The following is a 20205-nucleotide window of genomic DNA, read 5'->3' as shown; positions in this document are numbered from 1 at the left end:
GCATCTCAAAAATCCTTTGGAAAATGTTGTTTTGATGTTAGAAAACCCTTTAATTAATCATCTCGATATTGATATGCATAAACATGTAAAAAAATAAAAATTTTGAGTTCCAAAAGTAGTGCATCTCGCAAGACATTATCTAGACAGTACATTTAGATCTACTTAATTTTGACATTTTTGAAGTTTAAAAATTTATAATGAATTTTTTACACCAAACTTACATCTTGTGAAAAATTTTTGGAGGTACACCTTATTTGGATTGTTAAAGTTAAAGTTGGCAACCTTATACAAACCAAACCACACCCGAAAAGGAAAAAGTTTAAACCCTTTAAAAGTTTAAATACATTTTTAACTGAAAAATAGAAAATCACATTTATTTACTTATTTATTTCAATTTAAATGAGATTTTATTTAATTTTTTGAATTTTTATTTACTTGAGATTGTCCGATTGGGTGAACAGTCCAGCCAGTGGCCATTTTAATGGGCGGAGCTGACTTGTGGCCGCCACTCCATGCAAAGAGCCACTCAGAGAAAACAAATAAATACATAAACAACGAAATCAATTAATCCAAGACGTGTTGAATAGAATATTCAAATAAAATAATTCAATTCAATATTTCAATTCTATATTAGATTCTTTTACTATTTTTATTTTTAGATTTTTTATTTGAATTCAAAATATCAAAATATTAATAAATTAATATTTCTTAATATGTTGAATATCAATAGCTAGAGACATTTTAATCATTTCTTAACTGCAAAAGAACCATGATTAACACAGACGTGTAACCAGCAATCTTCACGCTTCCTTTCCTACGACAATGAAATGAGCAAATTAATTGAAAGATAAAACAAATATTCATGCCAAAACCCGATTTGCAGTCTCAAAAAACCACCAATTTCGTAGAGAAAAGATTCACCCCATACTTAAGAAAGTTGGGCCCGCGATTCATCCACATTATACAGCCCAACTGAATTTATAATTACTAATTGCTCCATAATTAGAAAGGCAACACTCAAGATGCACATTTGTGCCAGAATTTTAACAATCGATGTTCTTCAAAATAAATATAAAGACGAAAATAGTACATTCAAGCTCCAAAAACATAATGGATCATATCATGTTGCCTCCATCATCCAGAATGGATTGTCTTCTTGATGTTAAAACACAAAATCTTCTTCATCGCTTTCATTGCCTTCAACTGAGACATATTCATTTGTTTTATGGGTCAAGTAATAACAAGGGGAAAGAGGGATTTACAACATCGGGTTCTAACGCTGGAAGTTGATGGAGTACGATCCAGTGTTTGGATCTTTAACAGCTTTGAAATTGTCCACGCTCATGCCGAAACGGCCCAATATCGAATTTCCAAGGTCTTTCAATTTACCTGCAGTTACTTCAGCAAAAATCAAGCACTGAAATTCACAGAAGGCATAAAAGAATTTGTAAACTTTTCTTTTAAGAGAAGTAACTTTCATGGAATGTTTGGTGAGAGTGTGCTCCTAAAACATAACAAAGGCCCTTTTGGCCATTTTTCAATAATTAAATCATTCAACGCAAAATGAAAATGGGAATGCCTCCACTGCTGCAATAACCATTTTGTCAATGCAACATTGAACAAACGATTACGCTTCCTTGTCCAAAAACTATGTGAAAATTTTTAATCTTCCCTCAGTGTCAAAAAACTCGTATGGTCAATGTTGCATGCCTAGGTAAGATTTAGATTTTACAGATAACTTGCTCCCCGGTCTGACCTCTCCATGTTACCTGTGTCCCCGGCGCTCTCTTCTCCTCCCCCATCCCCGGACCCTGCTGCCACCCCTGGTACCCCGCTGTCACCCTCGGCTCACCCAACCCCCTCCCTTCCCCTGTTGGTGTCTCTGCCCGCTCCCACCCTATCCCCTTCTGTTCTTTCCTCTAACCCCGTGCTTCCAACCTTCCCTTGACCTCCTCAACCCCTGAACCTTACCCTGATTTACCCTTGGACCTGCACTCCTCGTACCCACCTAATCCATCACTCTCCCCTTATGCTGATAACTCTTGTTGGGCCTCTGCGGCTCCCTCTCCGGCTGGCAGGTCCCAGACTCCAACACCCCGCCCTCTTCTATTGACTCGGCTTTCGTCGAAGGTATTGATCGTGGACATGGAGACTTCTTGGAACTTCTCAGGGTAATGGGCTTTCCTCCTAAAGCCCCGACGACCCTTTCCACCGTTTCATCAAGGCCGATGCTCAAAGTCGCCTCAAGGTAAGAATCAAGGGATGGAGGGAGGTTCTTAACCTTTACTCCAGTATTAACTATGACAATAGGGCCCCCTCTGGACCACCCACTCAAGTCATTGTGCTAGTTCCCACCATCGGCCCCCTTTGTAGGAGGTCTCCAAGACTGGCAGTCTGTCCCAACCCCCCTGTCTCCTCATGAAGCTCATCTCATAAAATGTCAAGGGTTTGGGCCAACTGCCTAAAGGAAACGCTGCCAGGGATCTGTGTACCAAACACGGCCCGTCTATCCTTACGCTCACTGAAACCAAAATGCCGGACCCCTCCTTGCAACTTATCCGTCAGGTCTGGGGACGAAGACCTTGTCAGTGGCTATCCCAGGCTGCTTTAGGAGCTTTAGGGGGCATCTGGTTGATCTGGAATCCATCAGAGCATTCCCTTCAGTCCTCCCTTATTGGAAACTTTTCTGTCACCGCCATCCTAGTTAGACTTACGGACGGCCTCCCCTGGAAATTCACAGCAGTCTATGGTACGAACTCGACTGCTCTCAGAACTGCTTTTTGGGAAGAACTTGACCGTGTAGCTTCTCTCCCACACCCCATTTGGTGTTTGGGAGGGGACGTCAACATTACCAGATGGTCGTTTGAAAAGAATTCTAACCCCAATTTCTCTGCAGGCATGGCAGACTTCGAAGATTTCATCTCCAGAAATGATCTCCTGGATATTCCCCTCGAAGGGAATCTCTTCACCTGGTCGGACCATTCTGCTCAGCCAACCCTTTCCAAACTAGACAGGTTCTTGCCGTCCCGGCCCTGGGATGAATCCTTCCCAAGTTCGAACTCGTTGGCCCTACCAAAACCTACATCGGACCACTGCCCAATCCTTCTGGATACCCAACCGGTCCTGAGAGGGCCTAAACCTTTCAGGGTCAAAATGTTTTAGTTGGAAGACCCTTCTCTTGCATCCCTCATTCCCCTCTGGTGGCATTCGTATGCCCCTTTTGTCTTGGGAAGGATTCAACACCTTAAAAAATCTCTTAAAGATTGACGCAGGACCATTCCTGGGAACTTTTCCCTCTTGAAAGCTTCACTGAGCATGATAGCTTAGAGGAAACCAGATCCCTATCCCCCGCTGAAATCAACCTCAGATCTCAACACAAGCTGGAATATTTTTCCACCCTTAAGAAAGAAGAAATCTTCTAGTTCCAGAGGTCCAGGGTGAAATGGCTTCGCCTGGGAAACCACAACACTGGCTTCTTTCATCGGATTGCTGATTGCCGGCGTGTCAGGATAACTCTATATCCTCCTCAAAGTTGGAAACTCCATCCTGGTTCAGCCAGACCAAGTGGAAGCAACGATTCTATCTTTTTACTGAGACCTCTACTCGGCACCCTTAAACCCTAGACCGAGAAAGGGGGACCTACAATTCCACTCACTTCCTCTCGAATGGACTACTTGGTTGGAACGCCCTTTCTTTGAACCAGAAATCTTGAAAGCTATCTCCGACCTTGGCAAGGATAAAGCGCTAGGGCCAGATGGCTTTCCCCTAGCCCCATTCAAGGCCTTTTGAGAGACTTTCACGACGGACTTCCTTAACTTTTTTGAAGAATTTCACCATATGGGCATCCTGCACAAAGCAATGAATGAGACATTCATTGCTCTGGTCCCGAAGATTGAAAGAAGTGCTACAATTGGTCATCTCCCTCTCCCAAAGTGCCTTTATTAAGGATTGACAGATTCGTGTAATGGTAGCACATGAGTGCCTTCATTCCCGTCACTTACAAAAAAAACTTGGCCTCATCTTCAAGATTGGTTGGGAGAAGGTCTACGACCATGTAGATTGGTCACTTTTGGATGAAACAATGGGTAGAATGGGGTTTGGGGACCATTGGAGGAGGTGGATGAGGGGTTGCTATTCAAACCCCCACTTTTCCATTTTGATCAACGGCTCGCCTAAAGGTTTCTTCCCCTCTTCTAGGGGTCTTCGCCAAGGAGACCCTTTGTCCCCTTTTCTATTCTCCATTGTAGCCGAAGTTTTCAGCCAATCAATCTCCCGTTTATACCAGGCGGACTTATTGCATGGGTTCAATAGCAGTTCAAGGGGACCCTCGGTCTCCCACTTGCAATACGCTGATGACACTCTGGTGTTCATTGATTCCACCTTTGAGGATGTCGAATGCCTCTGTTTAATCCTCAGGTGTTTTGAGTTCGCTACTAGATTCAAAGTGAATATGGAAAAGTCCACAATGATATGGGTCTCTCTCACCCCCGACGAAACAAGAGCTTTGATTCCAGATTGGCAATGTAAAGTGGATCCCAACCAGCTATTTGGGGATGCCTCTGGGCATATGTAAACCAAAGAAGAGACAGTGGTCAAATGTTATTGACAAAGTTTGACCGTCGGCTAGCTGGTTGGAAGGGGAGGTTCCTGTCCTTTGCAGGAAGAACCACCCTCATAAAGGCAACGCTATCCAACAGCCTCGTCTATCTCATGTCCCTCTTTCATATGCCTGCAGTAGTTGCCAATCGGACTTTCCTCTGGTCAAGGGAGCCCGAGTAAAAAAAGTTCCATCTTGTTGCCTGGGACAGAGTTTGCCTACCTAAAACATCAGGGAGGGCTAGGGATTCGCTCTATAAGAAAACATAATCCGGCTTTGTTGGGAAAATGGTGGTGGCATTTGGCGAATAATTCAAATCTGCGCTGGTAAGAAGTGTTTCGCCGCAAGTATAGAATCCTAGCGTAAGCATGGCTACCAGAGGGGAGGTCCTCAAGTAGATCTTCGGGAGCCTGGAAAGCTACCCTCTCGGTCCTCTCTAAATTTAAACAATTCATCTGGCTCCACCCAAGGCCGGCAGCAAGGTTCGATTCTGGTCTGACCCTGGTTAGGCAACACACCCCTTAGGGATTGTTACCCCTCTTTGTTCTTGTTCTTCCTCTTGGGTATCGGAAGAACTACCAGCTGCCGGTAATCGTAGGGTTTGGAACCCCTCTTTTAGACGCCCTTTCTCTGATGCTGAACTCCTGGACTTTATTTCCCTCTCAGCCTTGCTTCATGATACCTTCCTCGCATTCTCCAGATCAAATAGGATCATTTGGACCCCAGATGCATCGGGTTCCTTCTCAGTCTCATCGTTCTACAAAAGGCTACTCCAACCCCCTTCTCGCTGGTGTCCAACGTTTGGTCCTCGATAGCACCCCCCGAAAGTGCAAGCTTTCAATTGGATAGCTTGCTCTGAAAGTGCGCTAACAGTGGACCAGCTTAAGCGTAGGGCACTATCCCGAATCGTTGTGTTCTATGCCTCAGTGAAGAATAGAACCATCCTCACCTCGTCATTCACTATGACTTAGCTTACAACCTGTGGAGTAGGCTTTTGAGCCTTTTTCGCTTGTCTTGGGTTATGCCCACTTCCATCACTGGCCCTTTCAACTTAGCCGACGACTTCCCCTGGCCCAAAGTTGGTAGTATCCTTTGGAAGGCCTCCATAGAGGCCACGATATGGGTCCTGTGGACGGAAAGGAACGCAAGAATCTTTTGTGGACTCTATAGTGAAACCACTGCTTTGTTTTCACAAGATCCACACTTTAGTGACCTTCTGGGCCACTAATCACAATGTCTTTAAGGATCTCTCCTCCTCTTTGTTCTTCTCGAACTGGCAGCAAGTCCTCCGGCTCCTACACCGTCGCCCCACTTGACATGGGGGTTGGTCCCCTCCTCCGCCTAGTGCTATTAAGTTCAATTTCGATGGATGTTCCCTTGGGAATCCTGGCCCATCCGGGGTAGGGGGGTGTTCAGAGATCACCAAGGGAATACTCTGGCATCTTTCTCCAAACACATCGGTCAAGCTGATTCACAGCTCGCTGAATCTCTGGCTTTGCTCACATATCTCAAGCTTTCGATCTTGAGTGGGGCCAACCCCTGCTGGTAGAAGGGGACGCACGCAAAATAGTTTCTTGGGCTGCTGGTCTACTTACCCCTCCCTGGTACCTCGCTCCTATTTTTTATGAGATCTCTCACCTTTGTAGGTCTACAGTCTTCTCATGAACGCATATTTGGAGGGATTCAAATGGCTTCGTGGACCACCTAGCTAAGGAGGAGCGATCGCACTTGTCGCGGCCACTTTTTAGTTCTCGGCCTCCTTATTTCCTAGACATGACTTCTTTTTGCCTTTTGAGATTGTATTTGCAACACCAGTTACTGCCTGCTTTTGTACATCGGTGTTGAGGCCTCTGTTTGTGTGTTAAGGCTCTATTACTAGACCCCATTTTTTGTACAGGACCTCTTCTCAGAGGTTACCCCATTTTTGGTTAAGAGGCCCGGCTTGTGGGCTCTCTCCTTGAAACCCTGTCTCCCTTCTCCCTTCTCCCTCTTAATTCAATGTTAACTTAAACAAAAAAAACAAAAATCTTTATTGATAAATAAAGTTATGTGTGCGATTATAAAGACTTATTCATGCATAAAACAATTCTAATATATGGAAGAGAATTATCAAGATCAGCACAAAAATATTCCCTACACAACTTAAGAAATATCAAAAAATCCTCTTATTCATGCGGTACCTTCTCCATTCACTGGCAGCACCCAATGAAAATAGTTAAATTTGTTAAGTATGATAAGTTGGTGGGAACTTTACAAGGCTGGTTTGGTAGGACATGAGCCACCCACATGGGATCATGGGAATGTGTAACACAGTGCCTAAAGATTGCTTCATGCACGATGGACAGCTCTTTCAAAGAAACTCAGAACTGATAAGCAATGTGAGATAATGGAGGTAAACCACTTGATCAGGGAAGCCGTTATGTTGACTGATAGATCAGCTAATTTGGATATGGGTAGGAATGGATTAGCTCCATTCCATTCAGAGTAAACCTCTACTGAGCCAAAATCGTTTCTTTGAGAGTTGAGAGTTGAGCAATTTAGGAGTTGAATCATACAACTAAGGAGCTGAGAGATGCCCCAACGGCTTCAATTGTATGGATGATGTTGTAACCTAAGATCAGCAACTCACTAATCTTCAATTTCAAGATCCTAAACACATTTGGAGAACACTTCAAATTCAAATAAGAATAAGTACTACAACTTCAGCAAACAAAAGGTAATCATCCAAAAATCTAGATAAGCATTCTGTAAATTAATCATCCAACCAAATCTAAAACTACGTTAGGACCTAGAGAGAGGAAGGGGGTGTATAATAACTTAAAATTAATTCCAGAAGGTTTACACAACTAGTTCTTAGGTGTAGAAGTTAATGGCGGGTAGAAAGTAGGGTTCTAACTTGGAAACAGCAGGATCACTGTCTACAAGTGTCTCAATTGACTAGTACGTAGAACAAAATGCCAGTACCGCTAGACACAATTTATTTTTTTATAAGTAAATATTGTATTTATATAGTATAGTATTCCATTTTATAACATTACTTAAGTGGTTGGTGAGATGGTAGACCATATGGTGGTGTTTTTTGATGCAAGGTGGTGAGAATTCAAATCTCACTGTAAGCATAATTTTTACAACTAATAAAATATTATGTTAAGTATATATTATTTAAGTTGCCCCTTCATTTAAATTCAACAACATATGGAGACATGGTAGCATGTGACGGTGTGGAACAGTTAGAGACGCATTCCATTCACCGTGAGTATAATACACCTTTTTATTGCTAAAGAATAAAGAACAGAGAGAGAGAAAGAGAGCATTGCAAGCTATGAGATTCGAACCATGGACCTGCCAAAGGCAAAATACAAGCTCTCCCAGGTGGAAACCTAGAATTATATGTCAAAAGTTGCACCACACTTTCAATTAAAGTATCTATACTGTACCAGAAAAATAACGACATCAGCGGACACCTACATGTCGGGGCCGTGTCTTTAAGTGTCGACACCTAACGCCATCCTCTGGCATATCAAGGTAACACTGGTTTTGGTTAATTATGAGGACCTATGGATTATTTCTTTAAGGTTTTGATAGATTCTTCAAATGGGATGTGTAGAACCAGAAAATAACAAGGAAAAGGGAGATAGAAAATGGGGAAAAAGAAATAGAGGAAGAGGACAAAAAAAAAAGGGAAACAAAATGGAAAAAGTAAAAAGAAAACAATTGGTTAAAAGGGGAAAAAAATGAACGAAAGAAGGAATAAGAATGGAAAGAAAAAGGAATTTAGGAAAAGAAAATGGAAGAAAGGAGACAAAGAAATGGAGGAGAAAGAAGAGAAGAAGAAATTAAAGAACAACTTGGAAGGGACGGACCTGGAGAGGTGCTAGCCAACCTTCTATATGGCCTTCAATCAAAGAAGGCAGGAAGCCCTTTCTAGTTTCTTTTTTCTTGTTGGCTCTTAAAGTTCTAAAAAATAAACAAGGGCTTGACATTCCTGCATGGCCTTTTTGTACAAATTGTCTTAAACATAAATACATAATGACTTAAAATACCCCTAGTCAAAATAAAATAATAAAAGGAATAAACTACCCTTGAATTCTCTAAAACTTTTTTCTCTCTATAATTAATTCTCTACGACTTCAAAAGGCATAAATACCCTTAGTTTCACTCTCCCACAAAATTATCAATATAAAACCCTAATTCCTCTCATGTTTTCCCTCAAAAATGTAAATAAGAAAACAATTTTTCCCAATGGAAGACCAGGATGTCCTCATTACATGTGGAAATGAGATTTACTGTGATCCTTAAGGGATTTGCAGAAAGTTAAAGAAGGATTATAGGGGTGATTTGAGATAGAAGTGACAGATCTAATAATCGAGTACTTGCACCCATGTCAAATATTCAAGGTAAGGCTCCTGAGTTCTGGATGATTAGATTACCCCAGCTAAAGAATATCAGGTCTTGAATAGTGAGCCCACATGCAACATCTCTTATTCAGCATCTTAAAGCTAATAAGAATCCCCAACCTTCTTATTTCTTTTGAATACATCCATAAGGAGAGTAGAACTATCAATATAAGGAAACAAATACATGACTCGAATATCTAACTCTTTGCAGATATCAAGCTCTAATGAGCAATTGTGTCAGGTGCAGGACCCCTGATATTTTGAAACACAGTCCCATCCAGGCCAAGAATTTCTTTGTTTCTTCAGAGAAACAAGAGAGCTTCTCGGTTGTTAGTTATTTGAAAAACCCAATTTGCACACAACTCACTGAAAGGTCATATGTCAAATATTTAATAGAAAGGTGGAGCACATAATCAAAGAAAATTCTTAATTGGTCATACCAATCATCTCTTCCTTCATCTTTTCTCTCTTTTCTGCAGCCAGTGGCTCTAAGCGTCCTATGGCTCTTCTAGATTGCTCATTGGCAGGATCAAGCTCCAAGATCCTCTTCCTATCTGAGGAAAATCAGAAATTTTACAACTGAAACAATAAGCAAAAGAAAAAAGGTCTTAAATGAAATGTACATGATTTCATGTCAATATACTTTGTGAGAACTTGCCCATAATTCTCAATACCTGCAATAGCCTCTTCAAAGTTCTCAAGTTTTTCATTGGCCTCTGCTCTCCTGAGCAAAGCTTTCACATAAGTAGGATTCAGCTTCAATGCTTCCGTGCATTCTTTTACTGTCTCTGTATCTCTTCCCTGAAAGTATTTATAGCAGTTCAAAATTATAATTGCTAAAACATTGAAATAATTAAAGGACACAACTGATCAGAAACTTAATGTCCACTAATGATAGTAAAATACCACAGAGAGAGAGAGATTGCTTGAGAAGAATTGGTCTAGCAAAGATTCTTGTGGAAGTGTGATAATGCACAAAGGATACATATACTGAATCAAGATGACCTCAACAGATGTGCCATTTCCAAGTTAATCTAAACAACCTTATACTGGACCATGACCTTAATTGAGGGTTGGGCAATAACAGGTTATGAGCTTCTAGTGAATCTACAATATCACAGTGACCTTTCGAACTTCCAGTAAGATTGTATCAAAGTCTTAATCCTCCCCACTCCATATTTCCTCCATCCACTTGATTACCTGATACAATAACTCCCCTAGTCAGGGATTGCCACTTGCTTTGAATGCAACCAATTGGATAGCCTTGTTCAGAAGAAGCATTATATATATTCAATGCCAGCACCAGTTCAGCCTTCTACATGCTGATTCTATACTGTATTGATGGCATTCAACAAGAAGCATGAACATTTCTAAATTCACATACTTCCATGATGCTCAACCTCATAGTCCTAGTAATTACAACTGGATCACCTCAAACATAATTGGTGAATTCGCAAAATATAAGGTATCAGTTAACAATTTTGTTGTGAACACAGTTGGCAAGCTAGGATGCGGTTAGGGTGGCAAATTGGACTTTAGTGGCTCATCAGAAAATTGACAAGGCATGGTGCAATTTCTAGTGGAAAGGCAAAGAGATGTAGAGATTCCCCCAATGGTGCTGAACTCAATGAAAGAAGTCGTGTTCTAGCAAACTGCTATATTATTCGGAGGTATTGCCTTTTAAGGCTGTTCGAGTATAATATTGATATTGATAAACAAAAAAAATTTGGACAATTGGATGAGAGATTGAGGAAAATGGAGAGATTGATGACGATGTTGCACATAGAATTAGCGCTTCGAAAATGTGAAACCGGAATTCTATGTACTTGTTGCATACCTATGAAGTTGAAAGGCAAGTTCTATAGGACAGCTGTGAGAACAACTTTGCTCTATGGAGCAGAATGTTTAGGCGGTCAAAAAACAATATACCCATAGAATGAGTGTATCAGAGATGAAGATGTTGAGATGGATGAATGGCAAGACAAGAAAGGATATAATTTGAAATGAATACATTCGGGAAAATTTAGGTGTGACACCAATAGGTGATAAGATGTATGACCATAGACTTAGGTGGGTTGGCCATGTGTGGCGCAGACCCAATACAACTCCTGTAAGAAAGGGCGAATTAGTTCAACTGGAACGCTCAAAAAAGGAAAAAGGTAGGCCCAAAAGGATATGGTTGGAAGTAGTGAGAAAAGATATAAGGACCTATGACCTCACTGAGGGTATGACTCTTAATAGAATAGAATGACGGACCAGGATTCGTGTAGCCGGCCCTATTAGTTGGGAAAAGGCTTTGACGATGATGATCGATGCGAGGATGATGATTGAAGATGCATCAAGGCGAGCAACATCTCAATTTTTTCCCCTTTTTGATTGATACTGAAATCATAAAACAAAACGTTTTTTTAAAATGACAATTCAAACAGATTGTTATGGGAAAGAGAGCAAAAATTAAGGTAGCATAAAACCATCAGGTTTGCCTCTCTAAGATATTTGTATCAAGCTTTCCTCTCAATTCAGAAAAAGTATCAAGCTTGCTTCCCCAAGAATGTGCCTAAAGCCAACAAAATAAAATAACAACAACAAAATTCAAATGGGTTATCTATTTCAGGGTACAATCACGGAATTGCATCATTTCAAAAAGGAAATTCTCATGGAATTAGGGACTCCCCTTTGAGCCATCCAACAAGTTAGAATAACATCAGTCTAAAAGGCAGTAAGGGCAGAGGACTTATTGCAAGATTGGATAAGCCGAGGAGCGGCACACCCAAAGGTGTTAATGCTAAATTTAATTGGGGGAGGAGAACAGATTTTAGAGCATATAGGCCATAGAAGAATAGCAAATTGAAAGTTCAAGAAACAAGTTCAGTTTACATATCAAACTACAACACCAAAGTTTAACACAATGAAAAGTTGGAGGAAATTATAGCATTACAAATGAGATTGAGCTCCTGGTAACATAACATTCTTCTGACTCCAAATTCACTTACTGATTTTCAAGTAAACAGATAACACAAGCATCCCCAAATGAAGCAGCACCCTTAAGAAATTTTTTGGGGGCTTTAACTACACAAGATTCTCAACACATTCCCCACCAACTCTTTCACAATGATATGTACAAAAATATGTTCTCACCTAAAAAACTTAAGGCCATGTTTGTTTGTGGAAGAGGGGGGGTGCCAAAGCCCCCTCATGCTTGACATGGAAGGGATGACTTCCACAAATCAACGTCAAAAGACGTTGAGCATGGAATATCATTCTTCCTAAAATCAGCTTCCATGAGGCACAAACAAATATGGAAGCCGATTAAAGTGGCACTTGGGTAGTGGAAGACCAAAAGTTTCACCAAATCAAACACGCCCTAAAAGAACTTGAGTACCAATAGAAAAAGAATAGCGACAGTCACAATAACAAAAACAAAGAAGCAGAAAATAGACAAAATCTACATATATAGCAGGCTCCACTCAACCTACCCAGCAATTATTCATTGAGGGATGCATTCTAATGTTCATAACAAAGACAAAAGAAGAAAGAAATTGCTTTTTGAGGAAGAGCCTTTGACAGCTTAACCAAGAAAAGTGTTCAAATTCAACAAGCAGGTAAGCCAAGAAATTAAATATAAATAGGGTATACCAATTTTGAAAAGCAGACAGCTCGGTTAGCATGACACATGGAACGAATCTCGGATGATAAAGGCGAATCTGGGCAAAGTTCCAAAGCAAGCGCATATTGTGTCAATGCCTCGTCATAATTTCCACCGCCAAACAGTTTATTGCCCTCACTTTTTGAATCGTTAGCTTGAGCTATCGCTCTCTGCTTCAAGAAAATAATAACCAAAAACATATTAGAAATCCGCCACCAAAGATCACATCACATGACACTTCTCGCTTGCAAACCAATCTGACTTCAAACCATTTCCTGTTTTTTTGGATGGGTGAGGTCGTAAATCAAAACAATCAAACCTTCAGTGATAAGATTAAAAAAAAGCAAATAAAAAATAAAGCTAAGATCCAAGGTTTGAATCCCAAAGTCGAACCAAAATAAAGAGACAATTCTTTGCTATGTTGTAATTTTGCCAATATTTCACATTCTTAATTTTATTTTCCATCTTTTTTCTTCCCTCTATAAAACGCTGCGTATGTATCTCTTCGTAGCTGCTCGTGTATGATCATTCACCTCATTCAGTAATCATCAAATTTGCTTTTTTTTTTTCTTATAGGTGATCGAATGTGAAAAATTACAGATCAAAATTTGAAAGATCCAACTGAAATAAAGGAAAACAAATTTACAGAGATACTGAAACCACCTATTGGCGTTTCACAATCAACTTCTGAATCAGTTCTTATCAGCTAGCGATAGGGAAATATTCAGTGCGGAAAGAATTTCTCAATCGAATCAAGTCATTAACCAGAAAGAAGAAAAATAACTATTGATTCTAGAGAGCAGAAATGAGAATAAGAGAGAGAGAGAGTACAACTACTATCTCTAGAGAGATGAAATGGGTATTATAGAGAGAGGGAAAGGCACCTGTATTTGCTGTTCATCTGTCAATGCATCCTCATAGGAATGAGCGTTTTCATCGCCTTCTTCTCCTTCGCTTGCAGTCTCGAACCCTTCACCTTCTCTGGTTTGATGATTCTCCTCTGAGAGAGATGATGAAGGGGCCTCTTCGACCCTGCTACCATTCTCCTGAAAGTTTTTCTTTTGCTTCTCGTCTCCATGGCCGCTAGCTGGTTCGATGGTCACCATCTCGCGCTGATTCAATTCCTCTCTCTCTAGAACGGAAACAATGAGAAATTCTCTCACTTAATATTCCCCACCTCTCTCTCTCTGGACGAACAAATAAAGTGAGCCTCTCTTTCTCTCTAAAATCAAACTATAAACTGCTTCTGTGGGGAAAAGAGAGAGAGAGAGAGAGAGGGATATGCTTCTAGTTAGGGGCATAAATATCCTCTCAAGAAAGGAATAAAAGTCGGTCAATAAGTTCGAGATTTACATCCGTGGTGTATGGTATTAAACAAGGGAATTTATAGTTAGGACCCCTAAAAGTTTTTTACTTATTTATCAAAAGGTTAAAATAAGGCGATTTTTTATGAAAAAATAAAGCCTCACCTCAAAATTAAATAAAAAATATAGTTCTAGTATTAAAATATCTTAAAACAATTATTTAGATCTTGATTATTATGGTCGTAAAAAAATTTAAGATTTCGAGCTCTAAAAATAATATATATTGTAAGACATTATTTAGATGGTTAATTCTCCAGTGTTCATGAATCTACAAGATTTATTTTCTTTTTGCGAATAAGGTCCATAGTTATCTTTTTCACTCTTCATAAAAGAGCAATAGCCGAGCATGAACTACCTCTTTCTTCTTTTTCTTTTCTTTCTAAACAATAAAGTCCATAATTATCTTTTTCGCTCTTCTTATGATAGTAATGGCCTAGCATGAACTACCTCTTCTTTTCTAAAAGAGGTAAAAACATCACACAAAATAGGGTAATAGGAACCCACAGGTATTTTTCTTTCATTATTAACTTGTTTTTTTTCTTGGAGTTTTTCTATCATTAACTTTTTTCTTTTCTTTTTTTGGGGTAATTATGTTAACAACTTGTTTGTATTGATAAGCTTGGTAATCCTAGTTTCTTAATTTTGATCTCAAATCCATATGAGAGATGGACTATTTTCCAAGGAGAGTACAAAATATGCTCCCACCTGAGCATAGTGTATATCTACTCCCTTGTTTAGAAGACCTTCAAGGGGGGGAAAAAAATGAATTTTGAGTTTTCTATTACTTCGGTCTTATGTTTTAAAAATTGGGCAGTCCTTATTCAATTTTGAGATCTTATTTTTTCAAGTATGTAGAGTGTGCAATTAGGATTTTTTTTTATTGAAATTAATCTATGGGTTAAGGAGGTGAGATCCCAAAAATTTGGGGTCCTAAAATCAATTTTTTTATAGGAGTAAATAGACAGTATACTCACGTAGGAGCATCATATCTTTTGGAGACTATATTCAAGTTTAAAAATGTTATTTCTTCTTTTTCTTTCTCTTTCTTTTCTTCTTCTTTCTTTTTCTTCTATTTATTTATTATTATTTTTATTTTTTTATTTTTATTTTTGAAATTGGTCGTTAAGTTGAAGAGGATACATCTCCAAAATAAGGTCACAAAAATGCTCCTATATGGATTTTTATATCAAGGAGTAAATGAGTTGTGTGCTCTCATCAAAGCACTAATTATTTGGGGGCTAAATCATTTGATAAGCATTACAATTTGGGGTAAAATTATTGCATCTTGCTCGTGGCACAAGAACAGAAGCGAAGGGCACTCCTTCACAGATAACATATCCACTCTTCCAAAGAGCTCATATTGGAGCCCAGTGCCAACAATAAAATAACTAATTTTAATTAATTTCTATATCTAAAACGAAAAAAAAAAAGGAAAAAATAAAACAAACAATATAAAATAGATCTTATGTTTAACTTAACGATCAGAAGGCTAAAGAATTACATATCTTATCCAACACCCAACATCCATAAAATAAAATAATAATAAATAAATAAATGAAAATTGAACATTCAAGACACTAGTTGGATTACGTGCATTACAAGTACAACAAAATTAAGATATTGGGTAAATACTTTTGTTAATATGCAATGAAGAGTGTATAGAAATATAATGACTAATCCCTTAATTAATCACATAAATATTACACATTTTCTATTATTACATAATAGCATTACTAATTTTGGACATATGATGATAATTAATTAGGTAATGTATGAAAACAAATAACATATACTAAATACATAAATAACAATTTCATAAGCACACATGATGCGTGATAGATATAAGGGGAATCTACATAAAGGATTTCTAATACCAATCTTCATGAATTTAACATGAAAACCATAACATCTTACACCAAAAAAACCTCATTGTTGTCCCGTGACCTTTTGGTTATGAGCCATAACGCCCGGTTGTATTGTTCATTACTCTTACTTCAAAGAGAATATCCTCAAAATAAGATATGAGACCAGGTTGTATTGTTTATTACTTACTTTTACTTCAAAAAGAACATCCTCAAAATAATATTTTGAGCTAATTAATTCAAAGCAGGTGTTTATGAAGTTTAAATAGAATAATTATATACCTTAGGAAAGGCTAGGTTTCTCTAGTGTGATACTGCTCTAATCCTTATTTTAACCTTGTTCTACAATATACATGATTTATAAAATTTAAAAATAAATAATAGATAAATACAACAACTTACTTTTAAAGATTAATGTGTTCGTCGATATTCGGGAAGAATAATACCTGAAAAATTATGGAGTTATTTTTTTTCCAATCAAGAATAAAAGTTTGTACCAATAATTACAAAATAAATCTAAACTGTGAAATTGAAACTAAATAAAAAACCATAAAACTAAACTGAAACCACTGAAGGTTAACCAAGAGAGAAATGTAACTAAAAACATAGGGATGAGAGAAGGTAAACCAAGGGAGAATGTACCTGAAAATTGGGGGAAGAGAGATTGTGGGAACTAAGAATTTGGTCAACAAATTCTTATAGGTATTGGGAAAGAGAGAGGAGATAATCTTGTATTCTCAGTTTCACAGAACGGGGTTAGAGAGAGACAGACGTTCTCTTGAGAGAGCTCTTCCATTTAGGTAATGCTTTATTTTGAAATTTTATTCTATAATTTTTTTAGTTTTTTTTTTTTGTAATGATATCATTCTTTTCTTGTTACTTCATCTTCTTGTTTATTCTTAGAGATGGATTTCCTATCATTCACTGCGTCGTCTTTTAAATTCTTGGATTTTTGACATTACAAAAAAAACTTAGCTGCTTAATAGTTCGTCATCTTTTAACACAATCAATAAAAAAATACTACCTTTATTATTATTATTATTATTATTATTATTATTATTATTATTATTATTATTATTATTATTATTATTATTATTATTATTATTATTATTACTACTACTACTGTTTAATCAATTTTGAATGTTCTACTTTAGCGTTGTATGTTTTTTTTATTCAATTTATTTTTGTTTTAAAGTGTCTTTCTTGTCTCTCTCAAGTCATGTATTTACAAGTTCAGATTTCTTTATTTCTTTGATTTATTTTGTTTGATTATTCAATCTTCTTCTTTCTACACATCAGTTATATTTTTCATTCTTGAGAGCAATTCCTTCTTTAGTTAATTCTTCAGTTATGGTGGTTTGCTAATTCTTAGCTTTTGTGTTTGTCTAAATTCTATTTTTATTTTATTTTGTTATTTAATTTCCATGTGAGCGATTTCTTTGACTGCACTCTCTATTCTCTTAGAGCTCCACTCAAATCACCATCCATCATCAAACATGGATGGTGGATATGAACTGCAGTTTCAATTGAATGTCATTTGACCATTAATGCAATGGTTTATCTACAACATTTGTGATCGAGATCGACGGTGGAGGGCCCCCACAAATATGTAGTAATCCAATTAGGATTATTCCCCATCTTTAATAATCTTGATTTAAGGAGGATTATGCCCACTAAATTACATATTTATGAGGTTATACTTTTATATATATATATATATATATCATGTCTCTATGCTTTATTCCTACATTTACTTATTAATTTTTGGTAAGAGTATTCTCTTCTCAAGATTGAAAACTCGTTTGAAACGACCTTTCGATTATTTATTTTCAGGTTGTTTCATCTCCCTCTCCATCACTGCAAGTTTCATCTCCCCTTCTCTGTGTAACTGCAACTTCTTCAAATCTTGCAATTAGTTTCCACAGAAATACTGTTTTTAATTTTTCATTGGCTGGGGATCCGTTCGTCTTTCACTTCAAAAACCCAGGCCATCAGCGTGAAAATGTGACCCTCATTCTAAGCATCAGAATGACGATGCGAGATCCGCTTATCAGGCCATTACCCAACAGCTCTACGTTTCGCATGGCAGCCTCCTCCACCGAAGAACTACGAACCCTCGGAAATGCATTCCTCGTCATTCATGGGCAGTTGCGAAGGCTCATGGACATGGTACCCTTAGGTATCATTGACAATCTCATTGCAATTCAAGCAATGGACCTGGCCAGCTCCCTCCGTCCGTTGGGCTCAAGTCTAGTGGCGAACTTCCGCGTGGATATTGTTGAAGAAAGCATCAATGGTGAAGGACTTTGTCAGGAAGATATCAATGGAGAGCCTGAAGTTGTTGAAGGTAAATACAGAGATGAGACTCAGCTTCTTAGACGCATCGAGGCCATCACACTGGAGGATGATCCTTCAAGGCCACCTGCGAGGTCTGCAGTAGAAGCTAATCGAGGCCGGCTGCGAGGTCTGCAGTAGAGAGGGTGAATCTTAGGGTGCAAGAAGAGGTTGTTCGCAATGTGTGCACATCAGATATCGATGGTGATGCACACAATTGAACCACTATTGTCTAGTGTGTCGTTATCAATTGCTTCCGTACTAAACAACCTTAAACCCTAAACTCTAAACCCTGTGATCAGAAATCAATGGTGATGTACAAAATTGGGCCACTATTGTCTAGTGTATCAGTAGCAATTGCATACAGAACAAACCTAAACCCTAAACTCTAAACCCTACATCAAGAATCGATGGTGATGCACAGAATTGAGCCACTATTGTCTAGTGTATCTGTACCAATTGGGTAAAAAAAAACCCTAAATCCTAAACCTCAACGCCACAATAGAACCTAACCCTAAGCTCTAAACCCTACATTAGAAATCAATGGTGATCCACAGAATTGAGCCGCTATTGTCTAGTGTGTCTGTACCACTTGGGTACGGAAAAACCCTAAACCCTAAACCTCAATGTCACAGTAGATATGTTTGTGCAGTCCGTCTTTTGCTATTTAAAAATTAAATAGTACCATTCATTAAAGGGCTTAATTGTTGATTACAATCTTTTGCTATGTCTTGTGTTTTTTTTTTATAAATTAAATAGTACCATTCTTTAAAGGGCTTAATTGTTGATTACACTTTTTTATTGCTATCCATCTTCTTGAATTTGGTTCTTCATTTGTTTATTTATTTTTCTTTATTTGCTATTTGGCTACTACTTTCGTTATCAACGAAACAAGTTTAGTTGGGAATGTTTCGAATTTTCTTAAGGGTCTGGTGTCTCTAAGGCCGAGGCTCTAAACCATCAAAGTAGGGTGCACATTTAAATAGTATCGAAAGACGATCAATCGTTGATTGAATGAAAGGAACCCAAATGAAATGAGAACGGTTAATGGTTACATATATATGAAAGTAGAAATAAGTTCTTTTTTTTTTTTTGTCGCATGTCGCAAACAGAAAACAATTGTTATTCAAATTATGACATGAATGGGACAAATGGGGATCTTAAAAAAAAGACTTTTTAGGATTTTTCCTTTTTGTTTGCTTTTAGAATTCTGTAATATTGTACATTTCTTTTGTTTTAATACTAGAAATCTTTGTGATGGCCCGATAATTTATTTTCATGTCTAATTATAAAATTTAAAGTTTAAAAAATAGCTCGAGATCTATAAACACTTAAAAATTTGACGGTCCAAAAATACATTACAAGATTCACTATTTCTAAGACTTGAAATCCATTTTTTTTGTAATGTCCGTGCATCTTGAGGTTGAGATGATCAAGTTGAGGAATTTTGGGCATTGGAACAACCTCTGAATTTTTAAGGTGCGCCTTAATTGGATTGTTTAGAGCGTCGCAGTTATATAAGTAAGAATTTTGGGCATTGAAACAACCTCTTCTAAAGAATTTTTAAGATGCGCCCTAATTGGATTGTTTAGAGCCTCACACCTATATAAATAGGAATTTTGAGCATTGAAACAACCTCTTCTAATGATTTTTTGAGGTGCGCCCTAATTGGATTGTTTAGAGCCTCGCAATTACATAAGCTTTTTCCTTTTTTAATAGGACAATGGTGCAAGATATGTTAACTAGTTGGGTCTTCGTATATTGAAATCGTTCCTTGGTCCCGCAGGAGGACCAGTATGGGATATAACCTTTAGAATCCGGTGTCCAACATTAAAAAGAAAAAAAGACAATTCTAACAATTATGGCTATTTATTTTTTTTAATGAAATTTCCAAAAATTATAGCTTTTATTTTTTGAAAATTTGAAAAGGAAAAGTTATATTTGAAAATTTGAAAAGGAAAAGTTATATGAGTCAGGGGAGGCATGCGGTCTCTTGACCATCCAA

The 20205-nt window shown here is 38.0% G+C and overlaps 1 protein-coding gene across 4 annotated transcripts; it reads right to left on the bottom strand.

Moving 5' to 3' along the window:
* Positions 1-876: 876 nt before the first annotated feature.
* TPR1 (Tetratricopeptide repeat (TPR)-like superfamily protein) lies at positions 877-13805 on the bottom strand. 4 transcript variants are annotated; one of them, XM_088857666.1, is made up of 5 exons: positions 13525-13805; positions 12631-12813; positions 9669-9795; positions 9435-9548; positions 877-1398 (listed from the first exon to the last, which is right to left on the bottom strand). In XM_088857666.1, exons 1-5 carry the CDS (start codon positions 13744-13746, stop codon positions 1274-1276), a joined length of 771 nt encoding a protein of 256 aa, XP_088713792.1. In that variant the 5' UTR covers positions 13747-13805; the 3' UTR covers positions 877-1273. The 4 variants fall into 4 exon arrangements, with proteins under 4 accessions (XP_088713792.1, XP_020528474.1, XP_088713793.1 ...); XM_020672815.2 differs by having other exon boundaries at positions 877-1389; XM_088857667.1 differs by having other exon boundaries at positions 12631-12810.
* Between the last annotated feature and the right edge of the window lie 6400 nt (positions 13806-20205).

The sequence above is a fragment of the Amborella trichopoda genome, chromosome 2 (genome assembly GCF_054954075.1).
Source record: "Amborella trichopoda isolate Santa Cruz 75 chromosome 2, AtrichopodaSantaCruz75HAP2 v2.0, whole genome shotgun sequence".
NCBI lineage: Eukaryota > Viridiplantae > Streptophyta > Magnoliopsida > Amborellales > Amborellaceae > Amborella > Amborella trichopoda.
The sequence above is the reverse complement of the archived record's forward strand: the minus strand, read 5'-3'. Positions and strand labels throughout refer to the sequence as shown.